This window comes from Neovison vison, chromosome 4 (assembly GCF_020171115.1).
Source record: "Neovison vison isolate M4711 chromosome 4, ASM_NN_V1, whole genome shotgun sequence".
In the NCBI taxonomy this organism is placed as follows: Eukaryota; Metazoa; Chordata; class Mammalia; order Carnivora; family Mustelidae; genus Neogale; species Neogale vison.
Genome location: NC_058094.1, coordinates 146,947,039 through 146,974,055, shown reverse-complemented (window position 1 = coordinate 146,974,055; position 27,017 = coordinate 146,947,039). Strand labels below are relative to the sequence as shown.

General features: G+C 36.7%; 1 protein-coding gene across 4 annotated transcripts in view; it reads left to right on the top strand.

The window, feature by feature from the left end:
- Positions 1–27,017, top strand: part of MAGI2 (membrane associated guanylate kinase, WW and PDZ domain containing 2) — a 1,353,147-nt gene that overhangs the window by 870,658 nt on the left and 455,472 nt on the right. For all 4 annotated transcript variants that reach the window (XM_044245895.1, XM_044245894.1, XM_044245897.1 and 1 more), the window contains exons 5-6: positions 14,615–14,825; positions 26,321–26,400. In XM_044245895.1, coding sequence (XP_044101830.1) covers positions 14,615–14,825; positions 26,321–26,400 — 291 coding nt within the window. The remainder of the gene's footprint in view (positions 1–14,614; positions 14,826–26,320; positions 26,401–27,017) is intronic.

Here is a 27,017-nt window from a genome sequence, read left to right as displayed (position 1 = left end):
CATTACTTTTTTCATTTTTATTTTTATAACTCTCTGTTAATGAATACATAAGATGGGCTAGACATAAAGTACATATATTGTCTCTTTTCCCATAATCATAGTATGCTTACTTAACAAAGAATATGCTGAAATTTAGCTTAAGGTACTCAACTAAGGTAGTAGTTAATTTAGTAATAGAGTCGAGGTCTGGACCCAGGAGTACCTGAACTCATCCCCTTTCTACCACATTTCTCTGGGCTATGAACCACGCTGAGGACAAAGTGACTCCTGACCTCCATAATGTAAAATCACAACCTTTCAGCTCAGTGGATTTCATTACACTGTATTTTGTTATATTTGTCCTTCATTGAATTTGTGGCTGCAGTGTTAGATGAAACAGCTTTACGTCATCTGAGAGAACCTGCCTTTAAACTGGTATTTAAAATTCATATCCCCAGGAAACCTTTCCTTGACATTAACCTCATCTATATTTAGACACCTTTATCTTGTTAGAGTTGACATCCGGCTCCATAGCTTCAAATACCATAGATTTACCTGCAGCCTTCACTTTTCTCTTGTGTTCCAGGGCCATATTTCTGACTACTGCCTACTGGACTGCCCCTCCTGTGCATTTCTATAGCAACTTAACTGCAACATTCCTCTTAAATTCTTCTCACATAAAACAAGCAAATCAGTTCATAAAGGCCTTTACTTGATTTTTCAAATTCTTGGTTTCACCCTCATAGCTCAGACTTCTTTGATACTTCTTTCCCCTAGCCTTGCTATATATTATTGGCTATAAAAATCCCTGGGCCTGTAGTTTTTATCTCTTTTTTCCAAATATCACTATCCTAGATTGCTGCCTATCACCTCCTTTGTGGACCACAGTCCCCTAACGGATCTCCATTCCTCCTAGCTCCATTCCTATCAGATTGCCTGTTATTCTTCTATCAATTAAAGATTCTTGAACCAGCACTTGATCATGCAACTATCCTTCCCAAAACTTGGGCGAACTTCCATTTCTAGTGTTCCAAACTCCTTGGGCAACCCCTCAGGTCATCCCACATTTGACTGCAACATCTCTTAGCTTTTGTCCCCATCTTCCCATCTCCCACTCCCCCATCTCTTCTCTGGTCCTTATTCCATCCTCATAAAAAGCCTACATCTGTTTGATACCTGTTTCACAAGGCCTTCTCTATACTGTAACCTCCTATTCTTTTAGTCAAAATTCAATAAAAATGTTGATATTCCCAAGAAATCACTTGTTGACTCCCATAATGAAAAGTTGAAACTGTCCATCTCTGAATTATTGAAGTACAAGTTTACACTCTTCATTCATTCGGAAGATATTGATTAAGCTGGTACTTGTAGCTGACTCTTCATAACACGCGTGTCTGGCACACCCACCTACATTGTAAACATTGCTAGGACAGGGCTACTTTTATTTTTTTGTTTACCCATGTCAGTGATTAGTATAGGTCTTCAAATATTTGAAGAACTTGTGGATCTTTATTTTTTTAGTCAACCTAACCTCTAGAGAATGTCAGAGTTTTACATGAGTAGCTCTACTTCATACTCATTTTACACTGCTCAGTGTCTTCCTCGTGCACCGCATTTAAGTTTAAAAGATATGACATTCCTGATCTTACATTCTAGCAGAAGTTATTTGGTAACTAAGGAAAATGATGTAGAATTATATTTGAAAATGTGTATTCTTAGAGATGAGAACAATTTGATCTCTGTGAAAATACCAAAAATAGATAGAAAATACCAAAAATAGATACAATCACTATATTGTACACCCAACACTAATATAACACTGTAGGCTAACTGTGCCAGAATTAAAATAAAATACAGAATATGTGGATAATAAGTAGATAGTTTTGTGTTTTGTTTTGTTTTTAAGATTGAATTTTTCTGAAGAAAAGAAAGTCCTGTAAACCACAGTAATTGGGTTAAGCTTTCTTGGATTTCTTTTATTTCATGAATTATCTGCTAAACTTTTCCGGAACGTAATTCACTATTATATTGTAACTTCCCCTCACTAGCTATTAGTAAGCCTAGTGCAAGGAATTAGAATGCACATATATTTTAAAGGCAGCTAAATCTCTCTGTTAATACACACACACAATGCCAGGAGGAACAGGGCCCGTGAGAGCTACCTTCGCCAACAAAGGGAATACAGTATGTGTACACAGAGCTGCCTTCTCCAGGCCCCCAAGCCCGCAATTAGTGCAAATGAACTGCCTCTCCCAGAGAGCAAACAGAGTGTCCCTTATGTGATCACCGAGTGTCCTCAGCAATGATCTCAGTTCACCATTAGGGACCCCCATCCAGGTCCTGTTCTGCTTGGCACGCTGACTGTGTATGCACCATCAGTCCTGGTTCTGTGAATGAGGTCCTGTCACTGTCAAAAGAATTATGTCCTCCATAGTGAATCTCGCTGTTTTCCTGTGAATAATAGCCCACTCTGAAACCACCCCAGAGCCTAGCCCCTGCTTATTTTTCTGTGGGTTCACAGAGACTGTGATGTGTGTATCCACTCAGATCTTTATCTTTTTCTTTTTTCTTTTCTTTCTTTCTTTCTTTCTTTCTTTCTTTGAGGAGGAAGCTTGATGTTATGATCTTATTCCCAAACACTGTACTAGGTTTTATCTTTGCTTTGGAGGGGCAAATTTTGGGGACTATTTTAAATTAATCTTCTAAAATTAGATATTCCATTTATGAATAAGGGGCATCCTTTCTTAAAAGGATGGTTTAGAAAGTTAGAAGTGCCCTGATTGTCAAATGTTCTGAGTATCTGGGTGTGATTATAAAGTAATAAGTCATTTTAGAGCTCTTGCTTAGGCACGACAGTAGTAATTGTAATTACAGCACTGGGGAAATGCTGAAATCGTGATCCGTTTCAGGAATGTCACTTCAAATCAAAGCCGACTCACTGTGCTGTTAAACTGAAAGCAGCGCGAAATTTGAACCTCTTCATGCCCTCACACTGATTTCAGCATTTTGGGGATCTTGCACTCAACCCATGTGGAGAGTGTTTTTCTACTTCTCTGAGGGTTTGTATAATGTGCATGAGAGATTCGATACATGAATGAGGAGTGAGGGGTAAGAACACCCAGGGTAACCCTCGGGCTGGTGCAGCCCCTGGAGAAAGCCTGAGGACGGGTGGCCATGTTTAAGTGTCTTCACGTTCTCCAGGCACCGTTGGAGCTTAATCGTATTTCTAATTATAACCATCCATTCTCTCTAGGTCTGATTTTCGCTCTGTGTTCCATTGCCTTGTCTCATATTTCTCCTGGTAAGAGGTGATTATAATTGAGTGTGAAATCTAGCTACTTTATTGCCAGACAAAGAGTGCGGTAGTTATTTCTGGCTGGGGGTGGACTTCATTCCTGAAGAGGGAAGGTCCCTGTGCACGTTTATTCCTTCCACAGAGCTCCATTGCGGGGCATCGGACCTCATCTTTTTCCTCCTAATTGACTTCTTGCTCTCATCAAACTCTTATCTTGACTCCAATTTGGCCCCGAAGAATAGCAGTTGAATTAGCAAGATCAAAATGAAATAATCTTCTTTTTCTCTTTCAGAACCTTGGATATTCATAAAATTTTGCAAGGCAATGTTGTGTTTTATATAGCACTAGTCTTCTGGATTTTTTTCAGAATTTTGAAAGACAGTTCTAAAAGATACTGCACACTTACATCCTCTGTTTCTCTTCGTATCTTGCTTTGGTCTTTGATATTTTCAGTACTTGTATCAGTTTCTCTTACCCCAAAGTTAGTTGAGGGTTTGGGGGACTTGTTTCTATATGATAAACATCTTTTGAATGCATGACGTTATTAAAATCATTTCACATATACTGTTTCAAAGCTATGAGGATTCATTTTATTGCCATTATTCCAGTCTACTTTTATTAAAATGTGAAAAAAATATTGCAGAAAGAAGAAAATATGCTAATCAAGGCAGCTCTTCTCCCCTGTTAATGGGAAATAATTCCCTCTACTAATCTTCCTAGTGAGTCTTTACAATTTAGTTTTTTATATCTTGGATTTTTTTTCCTTGTCATCTTCTAATCATAATCCTTGACTCTTCAATTTTCCTAATTTTACATTTTGTTCTTTTAGTGCTCCAAAGAACCTATAACCAACTGAGGGTTTCAGATAGAGATGAAAAATAATTTTGAGGTATTGAAAATGATTTATTAGTAATGCACATTTTCCTGGTTAGCCCCCTGAATGGATGAGAAGCAATTTGGTTACAAATATTAACAGACAAAAAGTCATTTCTTTACAGGACTGGGAATTTCTGCTTCCTCAGTTGACATATTCAAAAATCAGAAGCATAGTTAATTGTTACCCTAACTTTACTATAGCTTTCCCTAGTTCTGTTCTATTTTATTCCGGATTTTTTATTTATTTATATATATATATATATATATATATATATATATAACTTTACCCTAACTTTCCCTAGTTCTCATATTTTATTCCAGATTTATATATATATATATAAATTATCACTGTGTCTAAGGTCCACCCCTTCATTTGCATACCTTATATGAAAAGAATTTATATGCACTCTTGATGGGAATGGAAACTTGCAGTCACTATGGAACTCAGTATGGAGGTTCCTCAAAAAGTTGTTAAGTAGAACTACCCTATAATCCAGCAATTGCACTACTGATTTACCAAAAAAACACAAAAACACTAATTCAAAGGGAAACATGCACCCCAATGTATATAGCAGTATTATCTACAATAGCCAAATTATTGAAATAACCCAAGTATCCATCGACTTATGATTAGAAGAAAAAGATGGAATGGAATATTCCATTGGAATATTCCTCACCCATAAGAAAGAATGAAATCTTGCCATTTGCAATGATCTGGATGGAGATAGAGAATATTAGGCTAAGCAAAATAAGTCAGTCAGAGAAAGACAAATACCTGTAATTTCACTCATATGTGGAGTTTAGGAGAGGGAGCAAACCAAGAAACAGACTTTTTAACTATAGAGAACAAACTGATGGTTACCAGAGGGGAGGTGGGTGGGGGGACGGGTTAATGAGGTGATGGGAATTAAGGAGTGAACTTGTGATGAGCATTAAGTATTATATGGATGTGCTGAGTCACTGCATTATATACTTGAAACTAATATTATACTGTATGTTAGCTGGTAGAATTTAAATTAAAACAACAACAACAAAAACTTAGGCAAAGCACTTTTTTTTTAGAACTTAGAAACACTAGCAGAACTAAGTAAAAAACAAACACAAAGAAACAAAACCCACTACCTAAAAGTTGGTAATCAGTGTACTCAGAAATTTATCTGAAGAAGCAGAAAAATAATCATCTTTACGAACAGGACTGCTGTAGCAATGGGAGTAGAAACAGACAGAAACCTACTTGGCACCGTATTTTCCCTTTGTATGTTTGGATTATTTCGTCCATGTGCGTATTTTAGTACATCAAAAAAAGTAATTAGTTTTTCCAATGATGAGCAAAAATTCACTAATCATCCAGTGTCAACATTTTAGCACCCATATTATGATTCCTCTTTTGGTTTCAGACGGTTTTGGAAAATCAGTGAGAGCGTTCTGTGAGCAATAAGCTCTCATCTGGACTTTAGATCAGGCTACATAGAGTGCCGGTGACCACTGCAGGACTGCTGCCTTTCTGGGGACGGAATGCCCTCCACGCCCTCACTATAGGATATGATCTGTAGTATGGCCAAAATGGAACATCGCTTGCAATGACATTTTTTCCTTAAGTCAGCCATGAAGCGTTCATTCATGTACAAAACCCCATGATGCAAATTTTAACTAAAAACCTAAACTTCTAGAAGCGAAGGGAGGGTCATGCTCTGGCAGCCACCACCACCACCACCAGGAAAATACAGCAAGACCTCGGATCCGTAGAACAAACTTTTTGATGAGGTTGCTGAGTTGGCAAGAAAGCAAGAGAAATCTTCAAGCCCCACCCCATCTACAGCCATGGTTCCTACCACAAATGAGCAGAAACCAATGTGGGGAGCCATCTGTTATAAACAGACTTGAAAACCGTGGGTGCCCTGGGAATATATGAGGAGGCTAAGCCTTGGGCTAATAGAGAATTGGGAAGCCAGATCTCTGAGTCTGCGTTAAGTATGTACCCTCAGTGGGGCCAGCATATTACTAAGTTGATAGCTCAGGAGCAGCACCTCGTGCCCAACAAAATCAAATGCAAAATTCTATAGGAAGTAATACAGAACTTGAAAAAAAATGGTATGGATTATTATCTGAGGATTATTTTTCCTCCTTTAAATCACTTAACCCCACAACATGTCTCAATGGAGAAAAAAAATTCAATTTATGTGTACACTTTTAAAAAGGGAAATGTTAGTTTCATGTGTATCTTTTTCTCTCTTTTTTAGTAACTGCATTTAAAAAATACCTAATATCTTTAAAATTATGCAGACTTGATCACACTTCTTGTTTCTGTCAAGAGAGACCATTTAGGTTGCTTGACTGATTTAACTATGCAATTTATTTCATATTTTAAGTAATAGAATTCACTGATAATAGTATATGACATTTACTGAACACCTACTATGTTCTAATAGTATAGTGCTCTAAGCTGTTTCTATGCATGTCACATATAATGCTTATAGGGAAGTAATGTTATTATTCCCGTTGTATAGTTAAGGAAATTGAGTGTTTAAATAACTTGCTCAACATCACACTGTAAAGCACAGATTCAAACCCAGGCGGTCTGACACCAGCCTTAGCAATTATGTTCTATTTCTTCCTTGTGGAGTGCGTTTTCTGCTACCTGAGAATCACTGAATAGAAAGCAAAAGAAAAAAATTACCTCAAATTATCCCTATTCTCTTTTCTTATTAGGTACAAATATGTTCCTCATTTTTTTGTGTGTGTTAAATGTTCTCTAGCTATGCTTATTCCCAAGGAAATAATATGAGTACAGCAGAAAAAATTATTAGATTTATTAAAATTTGTCACATAGTCATTAGAAACATAAATCACAGAGCTCTCACAGGGTAAAACAAATTTTGGAAATTCAAATTTTATGACTGTTCGAGAAATAAAATCAACAATTTCCTGGGTAGCTTAAAAACATTATTTTCCCTCATTTTGAAGGATGGCAATTACAGAAAGCTCAACATTAACTATATGCATGGACTGTCCAGTGAAAATATGGATAAGGGATAAAATAGGCATTTTTCTTGAAATGGTTTTATCTTGGTTTCTGATTATTCTTAATAAAACCGAGTGGGAACATTCAAAGCCATGGCTTTCTGATTTATCCTTAGTCTTTCATCTGAAAGGCAATCTGTTAGATACTGCTAGGGCAGTAAACATGTAAGCAAGTGAAATGGCCGCCATACATATTGTTCTATCTCAAACCTTAGACTGGATCAGAACTATAGGATTTATGTGAGCTGGACTGGATGCAAAAATGCATACATTTAATCTCTTCCAATTAAATGGCTTTCAGGCCCTCTACAATGTATACAGATATTTGAGTTCTTCTGAACTTCTTATGGGAAGAAGAAAAGCATTTGCTAAATTCAACAAAACATCATTAGGGTAGGACAGTGGAAAAAAATTATATTTTTTAATTCTTCATAACAGTAAAAGTGTACATAAAAGTGTGTTTTTTATAGGTCCTCATTTCATTCACATAAGAATGTGTATTGTCAATGTCTGTTTTTGTGTCTCAGTGTTGGTGTAGAGTTTCTAGGAAATTCAACAGATCTGGTGAAAGAGAAATTTTTTTCATCATTACCATTCTTTTAAAAGAGGTGTTGCTTCTTGATTGAAATATTCTTTGATTCTATTGTTAGTGAAACAAAACAAAGCATGCCTTGCTCTTGTTTGCAAGGCATCCAAGTGACCTAGAAATGTAAAATGAAATGCTCAAAAAACGCCAGTGTTTGATAAAGTCTGTTCACTTCAGCAGCAAGCATCTTAGGGAAAAAATTACATTTACATATCCAAAAAAATTCATGTTTAGATTTAACAATAAAGTCATGCTGAAAAGTATGTCTTAGAAGTCAAAAAGGATAATTCTACATGACTACTTCTAATCAAGAAATAGCTTCGTACCACTATAAAACTAAAACATTTGCATCGATTATTTGGCTCCCTCTTAGTCAAAATTTAAATAGTCTAGGTCTTCTCAAACTTTAGATCTTACACAAATGAGACTTGTATGAGGGCACATTTGCATCCATGCTTGTCTAAGCTGAACTCCATGAGAGGAGAGGAGTGCTAACACATGCATGCTTGGTTGGCAGGTAAAATCTGTTCTTTCCCATCCTTTTATTAATAAAAATCAGTTTGGATGGTACACCCAGATAATGGAATATATTTCAATGCTAAGAAGAAAGGAGCTATAAGCCATTAAAATACATTAGATAGACAAAGGCATATTGAAGTGGAAGAAGCCCATATGAAAATGTGTGCATCATATGACATTCTGGATAAGACAGAACTAGGGATGTAAAAACATCACTGTTGTTGCCAGGAGTTAGAGGGGAGGACAGGATGAATAGGCAGAGCAGGGAGGACTTTGGGAGCAGTGAAACTTTGTGTGATATTATGATAGTGGATACATGTCATTACACATTGGTCCAAACCCATGAAATATATCACCCAGAATGAATCCTAATTTGATCTATGATCTTTGGATGATAATGCAAAGACTATGCATGGGGTTGAGCAAAGAGCCTATGGGGAATCTCTGCACCTTTCTCTTAATTTTGCTATAAACTTAAAATTGCTCTAAAAAATAGTCTATTAAAAAAATCTATTCTGTTCTTAATGGGTACATTCTCAGTTACTTTTACAATACCCAACATATCTTATTAAAAAATAATAATTATAAACCTCATATAGAAGGAAGGCATAATCATATTATCCAAAATGTAACAAAGTTATCTTCTATTTTCCTTACTAAGCAGGGAAACTATTATGATGTAGCATGAATGTTCAGTGAATTGTAAGCTGAACACACCTAATATACTATGTAATTAGTTGAATTGTGAGTCCCCTCCCCCCTTTCTGCAATTTATATATTGAAGTCCAAACCACCAGAATCTCAGAATGTGCACTTCTTTGGAAATAGGGTCATTTTAGAAGCTGTTAGTTAAAATGAAGTCACACTGGAGTAGGGTCGGCCCCTGATCCAGTATGACTGGTGTCCTTATAAAAAGGTGAAATTGGTCGGGGCACCTGGGTGGCTCAGAGGTTTAAGCGTCTGCCTTCAGCTCAGGTCATGATCCCATGGTCCTGGAATGGAGCCCCGCATCGAACTCTCTGCTCAGGAGGGAGCCTGCTTCCCCCCACCCTCTGCCTGCCTCTCTGCCTACTTGTGATATCACTCTCTCTGTCAAATAAATAAAATAAAATAAAATAAAGAATTTCCAACTTAAAAAAAAAAAGGTGAAATTGGGACACATGTCCCAAGTACATGTACCAGCTATATGAAGACTGGACTTATGCTACTATAAACCAAGTAACTACCAGAAGCTAGCAGAGAGGTTTGGAATAGGTCCTTGTGTAGTGCCTCCAGAAGGACCATGGCCCTGTCAAACCCTTAATCTAGGAGGTCTAGTCTCCAGAACTCTGAGATAATACATTTCTATTTTATAAGCCATCCAGTCTTTGATATTTGTTATGAAAGCCCCAGCAAACTAATACATACCATTTGGACCACATTCTCCTTGACTGTCCACTGCCTAGCCAAGTGCCTGTCACTTAGTAGGGTCTCAACAAATATTTAATGAATTAATTAATACCACTGCCTTAGTAACAGAAGAAACACAATGCCAGTTCCTTTTCCACTTAGGTCCTCAATGTTGGAATTCCTCACACAGCTCCCTTACATATCCTTATCTCCATGTGCTATATTGACATCCTAGAGATTTGTATATAACTATTTTGTGTCATTGAGTATCACTTAATAAATCATTACCATAGTACTCTATTGAGTTACCCAGTGTTGGGGGAGACTCTTCCTCTCTACCCACCTTGTTGCCTTGCATCTCAAAAGAAAATACTTAATTTGCACCCCCAACTGGCACCTTATCTTAGCTCTGCTCAGAAGAGGTGGAGTGAGTTACCTGACTGATGCATCTTAGAAGCATATCTGCTTAGCTCAACTCCTCTTTTCATTCCTCTTAATGTTCTACTTTCATCCTCTGGGAATAGGTTCTGCCCCTGTATGGGGAGCCTGCCTTGGTTTTGTGCTGCCTCTGGGTACATTAGTGTGAAACCCTTGGCTCTCACCATACACTGCATCTCTAGATTAGCCTTTACAAATAGTGAATGTGAGAATGTTATGGTTGTCTGTTTGCCTTACTCATTTTTTTGCTCTATTTTGTTCAGCTAGAGAAAGAAAGTGCTACTAATTACTGGTTAACAACCCAGTTCATAGTAGCCTGATAAAATTCTTTTCTTCTCCCCCCATTAAGCTCTTGTCAAGTATCTTGCATATCGTAGGTATTAAATTCATGTTTGCTAGTACAATGATTGATCCATTAAATAAGAATAAAGGAATGAATGAATAAATATCAGACAAACTGAGAGAACTTGGCACCATAATCTCTGGCACATCAATAAATATAACTATAGACGTCTCCAAAGACTCTAGATTTTAGTCAAAGAAAAAAGTGTATTTGTTCATAACTACACTTCTTGAATGGATTCTCTGTTGGCATATGATGTATTTTCTTTGCACTGATTCTTTAATCCATTCCAACCTGGCTTCCCCACCCACTATTCCACTATAACAACTACAATAACTTATAGCTAATGTCGCCAGTGACCTCCATGCTCTTAATTTCAGTAGATTTTATGCCCTCATCTGGCTGGACTATTTAGAAGCTTTGGCCCCAGGTTTCCTCCTCGTTGCCCTTTGCTTGGTTATTTTAATGGCATGAGAATCTACTGGTTTTCCTATTACTTCCCTGGCTGCTCTTTCCTGATCATTCTCTCACTGACCATTAAATGTGAGAATTCCTCAGACAGCTGTTCTAGGGATTCTCATTTCTCCTTGCTGCACTGTTTTTTTTTAGGCAATTTCATTCACTTCTCTGGCTTAAATTTTAATTGAGTCTAGCCATATACTGTTGTCTCTTGAATTGATTCTCTCCAGCCAAGAACTCTCTGACATGACATCTACATTGTGAATCTGGTGATGGAACTCTGTCTCCCTGTTCTCAAAACTATACCCATACTCTCCCCAGACACCCTGTACCCCCGCATAGTCCTGTGCCTCCTCTCATATTTCCTAGTTCATGAATAGCTTTGCTACCCACCAGGTTTACCATGATGTCTAAATATTTTTTCAGTCCACTTTTTTTTCCATCCCCATGCCACCATTATCTCTTGTCTAGAACACACAAATAACTTCCCACCAACCTCTAAATACCTACTCTTGCCATTCTCAAACCCCCAGAACAGTTAAGGGGATCTTTGTGGAGAATGAAAATCTAATTGTGTAATCTCCTTGATTAAGATACATCAATGCCCTCTAAGGCCTTGACTAATTCAGTCCTTGTTTATTTTTCCTTCATTACCTTCCTCTGGAAAAAAGTCTCTTGCCTTCTTTTTCAGGTTTCAGGTTGACAGCACATTGAGAAAAAAGGGCTTTCCTTGACTTCTTATGTAAAATTAAGTGCGTGCATACACAAAATATACCAGCTTTCACTGGGAAAGCATTCATCACACTTAAGCTTGTTTAAAGAATACACATCTTGATATTTTGAGGTCCACAAGAGCAGAGATCATGCCTCTCATGTTCATTTTTCTGTCCTCAGTCCCCGACAACAAGTGAGTACTTAATAAATATTGATTAGATGAGTATTGAATGAATGAATGAATGAATGAGTATTTCAGAACATGGCCTTGCATTTTAACTTTTCAAACACAACACGACATTTGGAAATACCTGAGAACAGTGTATTTGGGCATTGATAATTCCATGTAATAATGTATAGCAATGAGAATCTAAAGGGAGCAATGGTACCTTTTTGCTGCTTCTTTCCTACACATTTACAAAGGTCAATTCTGTATGAGGAATCAACTGGAAGACTTCATCAATAAGGGCATATTCTTTTAACAAAGTGTCTTTGTAAGGACAAAACTATGAAAGCTTGTAATGTATTTTTGTGCTTTCCAGTTCCTAAAGGTGCCTTAATATGGCCTCAGAGATTGATGCCTGTAGGGAAAACATTGAACTAAGAAATGGACTGAGACAAATTTGGCATTCTATTTTAATTACTTCATTGTAAATTACCATTATTACTTTTTAAAGTTACAAAAGTAATAGCCAAAGAATGCAAAGATACATAAAGAAAACTTCTTCCACCCATCTAAATTTACTATCCTTAAGTAATCAAAGTTGACAATCTGTTGTACATCTTCCATCCTGTTTTCATGCTCATATATTATATACAAAACTATATACCTATATCTAAGGGAACTCGGTATTTGCTTATTTTTTTTAAAAATAGGATTAACAATATATGTTCTCTGCAACTTGGATTACTCTTTGAATAGTAATGATGAGCACCTTTTCCAAGTCAATAGATATACATTTAATTCATTGAGGTTTTTTTTAAAGATTTTATTTCTTTGAGAGAGAATGAGAGAGAGTACATAAGAGTGGGGAGGGTCGGAGGGAGAAGCAGACTCCCTGATGCTGGCCTCGATCCCAGGACCCTGGGATCTTAACCTGATCCGAAGGCAGATGCTTAATGACTGAGCCACCCAGGTGCCCTAATTCATTGTTTTTAAACTATAGTTGCCCATCATAATGGTAACCACACTCTTAATCATATTCTCATAGATATTCAAACCATTTTCACGGCTTTCTTACTACAAATACTGCATTGTCTATTGTTACATATGTGTTCTTACACCACACTGCCTTTATTTCTAGAGTATACAGTCTTAGAGTGAGATTACTGGCTCAAAGTATATGTGCACTTGTATATTTATATTTTTAATGTTAATAGCTATTCATTATGTTTCCAAGTGATTGTAGAAGTTTATATGTGTGAGTTGGCTCCCCTATCCTCACACGGACATCTATCAATAGGACTCTCTTTCCGGTTTCTGGGTTAAGCTGTCTCTGCCACACCCTCGGTGGTGGGGAAGCCATAGTGACTCACGGCCCATCTACTGGTTCTCTATTCTTAGTTACTTTCTAGGTCTCCCACTGGGGCATACTTGGACTTTTGGATGACATCCATAGTATAGGAGAGTCTTGAAAGTGGTATTTGACAATTTTAAAAAAGATTCACAGATGAAAGATCTCATGTTCTTCTGTTCTCTTTCCTTTGTAAGTAATCATATTTCTTCAGTGCAGGGACTTCTAACATTGCTTTTTAACACTGGAGTTTGAAAATTTTACATAGATGTGTTTAGGAGTCTATATGTTTCATTAATCTGGCATCAGATTCAGTGAACAATTTCAGTCTGCAAACTCAAGCATTTCTTCATCTTAGGTAAATTTTCTTCTATTTTTGTTGTTGTTGAGTTATTATTTCCTTTCTATGTGTTCCTTTCCTCATTCTGGAGCTTGTGCTGTTTACATGGGACTCTTGGGTCTGTCCTCCAAGCTGGTTACTCTTAAGATATGTATCTTCTTTAGGTTTTAGTCTCTTGTATTAGTTTTCTATGGTTTCTGTAACAAATTACCACAAATGTAATGGCTTAAACAATATAAATTTACTGTCTTACAGTTTTGTAGGTTAGAAGTCTGAAGTGGGACTGGCTGGGCTAAAATCAAAGTGTCAAGAGGACTGTGTTTCTTTCTAGAAGCTCTAGGAGAGAATCCATACCCTTGCCTTGGCAGCTTCTAGGGGCCAGTCACATTTCTTCGCTTGTGGTTAGTTGGTCCCCTTCTTCTATCTTCAGAGCCAGCAATATTGCATCTTTTTGCCCATACTTTTTTTTTTTTTAAGATTTTATTTATTTATTTGACAGAGAGAGAGATCACAAGTAGACAGAGAGGCAGGCAGAGAGAGGGGGGAAACAAGCTCACTGTTGAGTAGAGAGACCGATGTGGGGTTCGATCCCAGGACCCCGGGATCATGACCTGAGCCAAAGGCAGAGGCCTAACCCACTGAGCTACCCAGGCATCCCCTCTTTGCCCATTCTTGAGTGTCACGTCTCCCTCTGACCCTCCTCTTCTGTCTTCCTATTACACTTTTAAGGACCCTTGTCATTACAGTGAGCACCCCCCCGCCGCTCCCCAAATAACTGAAGATAACTCAAGGTCCTTAATTTAATCAGATCTGGGAATTCTCTTTCACCGCATAAGGTAACATTCACATGTTTCAAGAGGTAGGACATGGACATCTTTAGGGAGTCATTATTCTGCCTGCCATACCTGTATTATGAAATGGTCCTCCAGTTCAGTAATCAGTAGTAATTAGAGGAAGGATAGACAGGAATGATGAGTGAAAGGGAACTCAGCTAGGCCTAGAGATGATTTTCAGAGCTGTTTGCAGCAATGCTTTTCCTATTAGCTCTCACAGAGCTTATTTTCCGGTGCCCCATGCTCCACACTCACTGACAGGTTGCCGTGGCTAGAGTGACTAACCACACACTCTCATTCTCTTGTAGAATCCAGTGAACATGAAGACAAGAGTGCAGGTGCCTCAGGGGAGACACCCTCCCAGCCTTATCCTGCACCAGTGTACAGTCAGCCCGAGGAGCTGAAGGAGCAGATGGATGACACTAAACCAACTAAACCTGAAGAGAATGAGGAGTCAGACCCATTGCCTGATAACTGGGAAATGGCCTATACAGAGAAGGGTGAAGTCTATTTCATTGAGTGAGTTTCACACATTTCTTTCCATATTGCTATAAAGACCGTAACAGTATACTAGTGATGCAGCACATAGAGATGTGGCCAAAATAAAATACTGAGTTTTATTGTTTCTGGTATGAGCTTCCTTCTTTGTAAGAGAATAATGGACAGTGCCTTAATGCAATTACATTACACTATAGATTACTGCTATAAATCAAAGAATGAATTAAACAGTTACACTATAAAGTGTGTTACAATCGTGGCTGAAAAGGCAAATCTCTATGTGATGTTACTATTGAGTTAGAAATAATCTACCTATCATGGGAAATACTTACTCTACTCTTTAAAGACTTCTCTATAGTCCAAATGAGATTAATGCCATCTTTTAACTAAAGTTGCTGGAAGCATCTACCATGGTGTTCAGTGATGCAGCCATTTAGAGCAAAATATTTAAATGTCATAAAAGACAACATTTTGAGCATTTCATGCAGAGGTCAAATGTCAATAAAATTATTTAGTTTTATATCTGTAACTATATATCACACTCACTTTTATTAATTTCATTCTTTTTTTTGCTTACCATTTTTATGACTTCCCAAGGAAACTGAAATGCTAATCTTGAACTCCCTGGTGATACTGACTCATTCTAATCTTTTCTTGCCTTTTGGATTTTTTTTCTAAAAAAAGAAACATATATATTTTATTAACAATACTGTCTATCTTTCCTTTTTCTTATCTTCTAGGAGTAGAACCACTCTTTTAAAAAAAGGTCCTAAATTGGAGATCTCAGCACAAAATTAAATTGCTGATGTAAATAAGACAATCAAAATATTCACTAGGAAAAATAAAAACTAAAAATATTATAAATGAACAATGCTTATTCCCGCTAACAAGACTCAAACAGAAAAATTAATAGAACTTGAGGTTTTCAGTGCTGAATGTAGATAAAAAATATGTAAACTCTGATTATTCAAGAAAAAAATATTAAAACTGGATTTTCTTCTGCAACCTGGAGTGATTTGTGACTTAGATCTCCATAGGCAGAACTCAGTTGTGAAATTGAAATGTTACCACATGCCAATATTTAATTCTCATGTGAAGGTGGGAACTTTGATACATGTGGCCAAGGGAATATATAATGAGGTAATTACTTGGTGTGCTTCTTGACTCCAGCCTGGGATGAGAAATGCAGTTTTTTGCTGAAAATGAATCTCTACCACTCAACTTTTGACAGATCTTGTAAATTTAAAAAAATTATAAGAATCTCTTGCAGTATTTTTTATTGCTATAATCAGTGACCCATAGACATCTTTTATCAACTAATTAGAAAAGGAGTCATATGGAATTTTTCAAATGCTCAAAAGTATTTAAATCTAAAAACATAACTTTGTTATTGATAGGCACAGCACAGGGCCACTCAAAGTATAAACCCTAGACGTGAGTTTACATGCTGATGTTCAGGAAAATTGGTATTCAGAAGAAGGAGAATAATAATATACACATGTTTATTATATAATACAGGAAGAGTAAGGGTATGTATGTGGAAATAATAAAAGAAAACCAGCGTGAAAAGCTGATTAAAGAACAGTTTCCTTACAAGGTTCCCAATAATGCAATTATAAAAATCTTTGTGATTACAAAATAATCTTTTCTCTTTTAAATAGTGTCAGATTTTGGGACTGTGAAGAAAAGGGACTTTGAGAGACAGAAGTTGTGCTCCTGGTATATAGTAAATGATAAGGCTATGTCAGGACTTGGGAGAATCTACCAAAATGATTTTTATTAATACTTTAGTGAGTCATCCAGTGTTAGAGTTCAAAGATCCATAAAATTTTGTACCTGTTCTCAAATTTATTATTGAGATTTATTGTGCAAATTGGAGAAGAGAGACATATAATTATGAAGATCAGTAAACAACTAAGTTCTGAGTTTTGTGATGCTATTCAGAGAAGGATATACCTAGCACGGATTTAAGTAATAAAAGGAGGCATCATAGGAAGGTAAGGTCACACAACGTTGGCAATGTATAGACACAGCATTCCAAGGATAGGAACCCAGTCCCTGGGCTTACTGGGGATATGAGAAGACCTAGTGACCCTACTAGAGAATAGGTATTTGTTGTTGAATCCTGTGAAATGATTGCTCTGTTTCTATTTTGCTATATCATTAGTGCTTTTGAAAGACAGGCAGAGGGTTTTTTTTTGTTTATCTTCAGGGAAGAATGAATGAGCAGAGGAGAAGGTATAGGTTGAGGTGGAAAATTAAGACACAAAACAGGAGACGATACATTTTGGCAGAAAACTGGTGGGGGCGTAGAGGGTGGGGTGAGGATTCACTCAGAAGTTAGGAAAATGAAGCCTTGAAAATGAAGTTAGGAAAATTGAGGCTGAAGTGGGAGTGTGACAGGAAGGAGGTTCTTATGGAAGTCAGGAGGTACCCTGCACCCCTCCCTTCCTCTAGGACCAGTCCAAGCCACATCTTTCTTGTCTTGAAAAAGTCACCTTTGAATCTCAAGACTCAGTGTGATGAGTCCAAATATCAAACTAGGGAAGGATCAATATCTTCATCATGTGGTATCTCATCTCCAACTATGACCAGGTACACCATGGTTTCCTTTCTCTCTGCCTACATTTCTTTCCCTCTGCTTTACGTTTCCCTCCCTTTTCCTGACTGCTTTCACTCTTTCCTCTGGAATGCCCCTTCATTCCCAATTACACTTGGACACAATCAGCTTCAACCCACCATCACTGACCTGTGAGTACCTTTGCTGTTGAAATAACAATGAATTCTTCTGTGAATATTAAGGGCCCTTGGAAACAGTCTGATAGAGCAGGACCTTGACAGGAAAGGGATCATGATGGGGCAGTAAGGACTTTCTTGGGGACTAAGCCATGATGCACCCAGGAATTTCTAGTCAAGAAACAGCAAAAGTACTATTTATAATATAAAGGTTTGCAGTCCTGAAGCAAAGTCAAGGTAAAGAAGACAAAAAGGCAAGTAGAGAAAAGAGAAAGGCAAAACCGATGGAAGGGAAGATCGATGTGTAGGGTAAGGAGAGCTGGCATCAGTGAGAACTTCCCTCTGGTACAAATATTGTGAGAGTCACTTAAAGTAATGGAAGTCTCTCCTGGTAGGCAACACCCCTCATTACATTTCTCTGAATTCTGTCTCCTGTGAAACAAAGATTGTGATAAAACAGAAAACAAGTGAAACCAAGAAAAAGGATCCTGTGGTTCTGTGTATAAAATTTAAATATATGAATATAAATGTCTATTATTTATATTTATACATATACATTTTTGAATAGAAGAAGGGAATTCTACCTTGTTGAAATGTTAGTCCAAATACATCTTTTGTTTTTGAAAAAATATATACATGCTGTGGATTTTGAATTAAGATAACAAGCAATTTCATATTTTTGTCTTCTGCTAAAATAAATATTTTAAAATATTTATTGGTTTATTCAGTATTGCAGAATACTTTATATGTCTCAGTACTTAACAAGTTCTGCCTTTAGAAGATGAGGGATTTTTTTTTTTTTGGTTGTTGTTTTTGGTACTGAACACAGGGGTCAACTATATTTCCCACACTTTTCAGAACTGCTTCCTTTGATGAGTATGTAAAAGCAGATTCCTTTTATCATTCACAGTGATATTTAATGAGAAAAAGTGAGTATCTGAGAAAACATTTTTAAACAGTGGAATTTTAAAATGTGTGTGAATGCTCTCTTCTAAATATGCTTTAAAGCATTTATAATGTCTTCTGTTTAGTAGTTTTCATAAGACTTTGAAGTACATAATTCTGTTTAAACCCAGTCGCTTCCTTAATTCTTAACATCATACTCATTAATAATGTCTTTTAAAATACACAGCTTATTAATTGTAAATCAGATTAGTAATAATAGTTACAACATATTGAGCACCTACTTTGTTCAGACTGTGTTCAGGTTACCTGAAGGATAGTAGTTAATATATTCAGCATTTACATTGTGCTCACTTCCTTCTCACTTTAGAAAGCTGAGGCTTGTAGAAGTAAATAACGTGCCCATGGTCATATAACCAAGAATTCACATAGCCAGTGTTCTTTGACTCTGTTTATTACTCAGCACATCTGTATAGAGCACATACCATGTGCTGGGCATTATTTTAAACCCTGGGAATACAACAGTCAACAAAACTGACTAGGATTCATATTTTCATCGGTTACAGCCTTTCTCCAGAGTCCTTGTTCTCCATCATTTTGCTGTGGTGCCTGCATTACACATATTATATCATAACCACCTTGTGAGCATTTGATATACCCAGTTCATAGGTAAGATTCTAAGGCACCTTGGACAAATTAACATTCTTAAAGTCTCATAATTCCAACACCTTACAAAGCTGCTGCCATTACTCCATACTACCTCCACCTTATCAGCAAATATTGGCTGAAATGAAAGTAAACTTTCATATTACAAATAGTATTGGTGTTTTCTCGGCCAGAAAGTCACTGTTCCATAGGCAAAATGTTCCATAAAGCAGAGCTGCCATAGGGTGAATCTGTATTGACATGCTTTGGAAATCCCACTACCCTTCTTTGTTTGGGAGTCAGTTTGGTTAGTGACATAGAAGACACTGCTATTGTTTTGGCAAAAAACAAAATGACAACAGGAACCTATTTGTTTACTACCATCTTTCTGAATGGCAATGAACACCATGTCATCTTAAATAATAGATTTTTAAAAGCAGGCTTTTGAAAATGAAAATCGGGGTGCCTGGGTGGCTCAGTGGGTTAAAGCCTTTGCCTTCGGCTCAGGTCATGATCCCAGCATCCTGGGATCGAGCCCTGAGTTGGGCTCTCTGCTCAGCAGGGAGCCTGCTTCTTCTTCTCTCTGCCTACTTATGATCTCTCTCTCTGTCAAATAAAAAAATAAAAATAAAATAAAATAAAGAAACTGAAGATCACATCTGTGAAAAATGTCGTGACTGTACGTGGTTTCCTTAATCATTGTCCAAGCTGAATTTGCTTTTAAATTCTCAGGAAGACAAACAGATAATCTGTTTCCTCTTGTGTTGCCATTTCTGTATTTCTGTAAGTTTTAAGTAAATTGTAATTACCATTTCAAAAAAAATTAAAAACTTTGATTTGTTAAAGAGTAGACAGAATACTTGGGAAATTTGTTGGAGAGAAAAGTAAAACCAATTGTTTGGTATGAAGAACTCCAGATTTCTTATTCTAAGTGCAGCATATCATCACCAGTCCAAAACGTGGTCTGTGCTTACTCTTTGTAATTTGTATTATAAAACAGTAGATATATTGAATTTGTTCATATTCTTTTTTATTTCTGCCTGTGCAAGACTCCAGTCAATCCCCAGACAGTAATGTTTTAGACAAAACAGTATGCGACTCACACTCAAGATATCCCAAACACTATTAATAATAAAACCTCTCTAAAAAATGTTTTCTAAACATATGAAAGAAAATATGATGGCAAACTCACATAATTCACATGGTTAACAAAATTTGGGGGAATATTGTTTAGGAAATAACAGCTATAGAGGTCATTGACAATAGCTTTCTATGTAGATTACCAATGTATAAATAGAAAAAATAGTAAAACTGTGAAAGAATGGAGTCTTGAATGAAAAATTTCCCACTGTTTATCATTGATTAGATCTGTCCAGTCATTGCCTTTAATCTTCTTTTTGGAAAGATTTTATAAAAGGAAGAGAAATTCTTCTAGAAAATGATGTAACCATCCTGAGGATTTTACTGACTATAATATAAAATGTATATAATATAAAATATATGTAATATAAAAAGTCAGTTTATATACCTTTAAGAACTAATATTTAGGGGCACCTGGCTGGTGCAGTCCATAGATCATGAGACTCTTGATCAGGTGGTCAAGTCCCACGTTGGGTGCTGAGGTTACTTTTAAAAAAAAGGAGAGAGCAAACACTAACATTTATTTTTTAAGTTATATAAAATGTAGTGAATCTCTAAATATTGTCTCAACCTATATGACAACAGCTATTGGAATTTTAACATCCAAACACATATTGAACTAAAACTCTAAACTCTAAAACTCTAAAACATTTACCTGGACCTTGTTTACCTTGTTCAAAAGATTATGCTTCTCGTAGTCAAACATCATTGACTTTAATATCTGATTATTCTTCTGATGTAGTATTTCCCAGATGAAAATACATTTTACTATCAGTTAAAGACTAAGATTAAGAATTGGCTTGCTAGAAAATATATTATATGTTCATAAAAATAAAATAAAAAATTAAAAAAAAAAGAATTGGCTTGGTAGGAAGACTTTTTAAATTCCAATGCATTTGTTACTATTGTAAGTCTATTACTATTTTTAGAGAAAACACAGTGAGGGAATGTGTTTGATAATAAAAGTTTCTTATTCGACTCATAAAATTTCAGTTGGTGAAACATCATCTAGTGTTTATGCAGTATTGAAAACATTATTTTGATGGTGGCAATATGAAAGTAGGGGAGGAGAGAGGAAAAGGAAACTGAAGGAAAGAGTTGGATGAAAGGAGGACATGTCTTAAAATTAGGTTTGAATCGGATCACCCATGAGAATCCACTTATGAATAACTAAGAAACTGATTAAGGGACTTATACCCTGACTGGGAAAACATAGAATAATGAAAAAATGGAACGGAGGATGGAGTGTGGCATGATCAATACGAAAACTTTCCACCTGGGTGACTCGGTTAGTTGGCTCTAGGATTCAGCTCAGGTCATGATCTCGGGATCCTGGGACCAAGCCCCAGGTCAGGCTCCCTACTCAGTGGGGAGTCTGCTTGAAGGATTCTCTTTCTCCCTCTCCTTCTGCCTCCTCCCCCTACTCACACTCTCTTAAATAAATTAATTTATGAAAAGAAAAAAGTTCCCTGTTTGATAGCAGTTTTATTAACCTAATTCTTTAATATAGCTTCTAATATTCATATGTAATATTCATATATTCATATATAGACCTAATATTCATATGTAATATTCATATTCAAATCTTGCAAATGAGGAATTTTAAGACTTTATTTTGGAAAAATATTCAGGTTGCTTTCTGGGGTATTGAGAATGATTTGATAGTTACCTATCTGTGTTGTAGGGACAGATGAGTCTAAGGTCCTGCTATGCTGCCATCTTAGCTCCACTTGGAAAAATATCCAGATCTGAATGGAGAACATTTGATTCAAAACTGATCTGAATGGAGAATTCAAGTTTATAAGGACAAAAATATTTCCAGTGATACTTTACGTGCCTCCTCAATCACAGTGTTCTTTCTTCCATCTCTGTGCACCTGCAATTTAATATAATACCTACTAAATACAAGACATTCAACACAAAGGGATTTAAGGTTGTGGTTACTATCTTCAAAAAGGAGATAAATGTCTCTATTTTCAAACTATTGGCAAAGGCTCTGAGAAATAAATCTTTGATTATTCTCCAAGGAAGTGAAATAAAAGCAACTCAGTATAAATAACAGGTTTAGTATGCCCTTGGTTTTAGAGCATAAGAAACTTGGACTTGGGAATCCTACATATCTGGGTCGAATCCTACATATCTGGCCAGCTCTTTCACTGTCACACACTAGCTGTGTAACCTTGGGCAAGTTACTCACCTTCTCTGAAGCTTTGTTTTTCTAACTGCAAAGTGGAATTAAATTAAAAATATGAAGCCACAGAGGCTCATTAGCATTAAATGAGGTGATGGGTAGGAGAGTTCTAGTGCAGTCCCTGACAAAAGTAGACAATCAGGAAATGTTACAAGATAATGAGAATAACTTTGCTATGGTGGACCATAATGTTAGCTGCTTTTCCTGTCCAAGAGAAGCATTTTCTATGTGAAAAGAATGTTTCTCCAGGAAGATAAAATGTTATTATTTAACCTGCACCTTTTGTCAGTTTGGCAAAGGTTAAACGTAGAAAACGCACACATGCACACACACAGAAATGTCTAATTCATTATAAGTCAGCCTATCTCATCTTCAAAGCCATTCTGTTATGAATTTAAACTAGTATTGCAGAGTTAAATGAAATTTCACTTCTGGTTTATTCCAGTCCTCCAGACAGATTCATTATATAGTTTAACATCAGGGAAGAGTTTGGATAAAACATTTTTTAAGGGTTTAATCTTATAGATATTATCTATTAAGGTTTATTAATCTGGCATTGATTGAACTTGAATAGTTACTGACTTTACTCACTTTTCATGATCATCACATTAACTCTATCCAGAGAAATACATGCAAAAGTAGACTACTGTGATTCAGCATTCCTAGAAAATATTTGTTTCATTCCCCAACTAGGGGGAAAAATTTCTTTGCAAATGCAGTATATATTTGTGTATGTGTCTCTGTTTAAGAAACTAGTATCGGAATATAAGATCATATAACATTAGCCTCTTACCTTCCTGTCATTTGTGCACCACACGGTTGGCTCAGATATCGAAAACTGATGTCTTATTTAAATCTACTTTAGCAGTCGAGGTGAAAGGAAATCACATCCTCAAACTTGAGGAAAAGTGGTATGTAGATTGTGAAAAATCCCTCAATGATCCCATTTTGTACAGTTTCCTGTCCAATGTTTAATCCCATCTTCAAATGTAATTGTCAAGGTTAAAAATATATAATTTAAAGGACATGGAAAAGCCACTTGGTCTGTTGTCTCCCAAATGCATTAAAAATATCCCCTTTGTAAGGTATCCTAAAGAAGCACCCAAATTACAAGGCTAGGGAGAGCCACTATTGGAAAATACTGCATGTATCGTCATGTGATGTTTAAGACTAAGTACTACCCACATTTTTTTTCAGAATCATTTCAGAGGATCAGCTAAAAATGCTGTTCACTGTAAGAGACTCCCATCTGCCAAAGTGTATTAAAGTGACATACCATTAATGCTAGTTCACCCTAAAAAAAAAAGAAAATCATCCTGTAATGAAATGCATCGTATAAACTCAGGAAAGCTAGGAAACTCACAGTTCTCTACAAAATTAGCCATTGAGACCAATATAGTGTGGTACAGAAATGGTAATTTGACTCCCTGAAATGGCTCAGTAATGGCCCCTTACTATTTAGCTATAGGTGTGTTTGCATTTGTGAAAATGTCTTACAGACCTAGAAATAAATGACTTTTCTCTAAAATGAAGGAAGGGTTTTGAAGAAGCAAGTGTGCTTAAAACGAAGGGAAATGAATTTTCCTTGCCCACTTCCCAGCATTTCTCCCTACCACATAAAAACATAGACGTGTGGGACGCCTGGGTGGCTCAGTCGGTTAAGCTTCTGCCTTCCGCTCAGGTCATGATCCCAGGGTCCTGGGATCAAGTTACATCGGGCTCCTTGCTCAGTGGGGAGCCTGCCTCCCATTCTGCCTGCTTGTGCTTTCTCTCTCTCTCTGACAAATAAATAAATAAAATCTTTAAAAAACAAAAAAAAACATAGACGTGAACACACACACACACACACACACACACACTTTGTCTGAAGGCATGTCTATAAAAAACATTTTTAGAAGTGTATTTGTTTTTTCAAAATGGAAGCAGCAAACACTGAACCAGTCCACTAACATGGGGAGGTCCTCATCTCCTTCCGTGAGCGTCTTTAGTTCAGAGGGAAAAACTAGATTATATTGGCATGACTACAAATGAGGACCCAAATGAGATGAAAGTGTCTGCAATACTTTACTTGCTTCTGAAACTTGATAATAAAGCACCATCAAGCTTTGCAAAGGTCAAACTGGGAGAAAATAAAAGCTAGCATACTCTCCTGATGATTTGTAATTTAACCAAATTCACAGCCTTTATCTGATCAAATTATGAGAGCCCTGCTTAGAGGCATCAATTATGGTGAAGTTCCTATGTGATGAACACGATGGAGAGTATTTTCTCTTTAGCACACATGAAAGTTGGAAATAAAAGGGAATCTTTTTCAGGAGCAGAGATTTCTTGACACAAGGATCTTCATGTCTCCATTTTCAAATCAGAGGTGGCTCTGCACATAGAGAGGATCATTGTCCAGAAAACACTAGGTGCTTTAACACCTTGGGCTTGCTTCCCCACTGCCCGGCTTGTCTCCATCTTTCCTCTTTTCTGCCTTAAAATTTTCTTCCTTAGATAAGCACCTGGTCTCTATAAGTTTGCTCTTAAATATGCTGCCTGGGAAAATTTTCTGGCCTTTGCTTTAAGTGCAGATTTGTCCCTCAGGTTCTCTAGCTGATGCTTATGTACGTTTTTATACAATAAAACATAGTTAAATTTCAAAGAAGAAAGAGAAGATACATGTGAAATGGTTATCATTTGACTTTCATCATTAACATTGGACTTGCTTACAATTGTGTTGAAATATCCCTGTTATTTGGCTTTTCTTTATATTTCTAAACTATTCTCTGCTGTTCCTTTTCATGCTCCATTGATGGCTTTTTGACTCTTCCCTGTATGAGCCTCACACTTTCCCACATCCGTGACTTTGTTCATGCTTTTTCTGGAAGCCCTCACAAATGTCACATCCTTGATGATTTGTCCACTGGTAGATGAGATCACTTGAGACAGCTGTATACAGCAAAGACTTTAGTTCCAAAGAGCAGTTTTGAGCTTTTGAGTGGTTCTCGAATTATAATGTGCATAAAAATCACCGGGAGTGCTTGCCAATGATGGAGATTTTGTGGCTCCACCTCAAAGATTCTGATTTCGTAGTTCTGTAAAGCCCCAGAATTGTGCACTGTTAATCACCAGGTAACTCCAATGCAAGTAAGTCTAGGGCCTCTTTAAGAAACACTGTTCTAAAAACATCTCTCCTCTGTTTTTAAAATTCCTGACAAAAGGCTTCCCAAAAAACATTCTTTTTTCTCCAAAGCAAAATGTCATCAAAATTATTATTAATTCCCAGAAATTCCATTCTAGAAACATTTGAATACAGGCATTTTTACCCTCTGCCTTCCTGGCCAGATTGAAAGTATTTAGATGGAACACAGCTAAATATGGGTTAATGACATTGCTATTAATCACTTTTTGAGAAAATGTAGGCATCCCGAGAACATGCTGTAATTTTCATCACTTTTATACTGCCGCTGCCAGCTCTGGAGTTAAAGAGTAACAAAACAACTCTTTATGAAAAGGGCAGGTTTAAGATGAAAATAATTATTTTGTAAAAGTGAGGAAACAGTATCAGAGCCTGCGAACTGTGCTCTTCCAACTGGAGAATCCTGTGTTTGTAATAAATTCCTTTTGCTCTGGATGAGTTCTGCATTTTCAATGAGGTTAACTTGGCAACATTCAAGTTGATTTTAATAAAAATAGCTGCTTTGAGGACAGGGAGCTGAGGTTGCCAAATTTACAGCTGCCTTGCACAATTACTCTTACACTACCTTCAGGGTTACTTAGAACCAGTAAGCAAATTAAGTGTATCGATTGCAATTTTGTTGGACTAACACCCCCCTCCTCTTTTTTTTTTTTTTTTTAAAGGAATAAACTTGATTCCTTTCAGTATGTGTCTGTTCAGAGTGATCTCTTTTCTTTTCAGCCATAACACAAAGACAACATCATGGCTGGATCCACGACTTGCGAAAAAGGCTAAACCTCCAGAAGAATGCAAAGAGAATGGTAGGTCACTAAGTTCCTACGATGTTTCTGCATTGCACTTTGAGCGTGTTTGTGTTTCTTAAAGGAGGGTCTCACCTCAAGAAGCAGCCATGTGGTTGAGACTGTTGGAAAGATGTAATCTTTAATGCTCAGCTAGGAGAGAGAATTAGCAGCAGTGCCATGTGGTTTTCCTTTCTCTGTCTGAGGAGACGGTGACGGATATCACATCTCTGTCATCGCTGTTGGTTCTCTGTGACTCCTGGCCTGACTTTCCCCCACCTTCTAAGGACTTTTTGTTGCAATATGTCTCTCTGAGGATTCTGATCTTTTCACTGGAATCGAACATGTTATATGGAGATACACTATTGTGGAACTATAATTAATATTGATTTTTGTGTTTAGAGGCATGGCCTTCTGCTAGTTATTAAGGAATTGGTGGTATAAAGGTCTGTACATAGGGCTACTTTCCTTTAATCAGATATTTGAATTAAATAACCAGTTGCATGAATATCCTGGGTTATCTATACTATTTTCTAGTTCCCAGTGTAATAATATTAACTTGCTTAGAAGTCACCTGTTTTCATGTATGGGAAGAATGTTTTTAAACAGTTTTGAGGATTAGATGAGTATAAACCTTG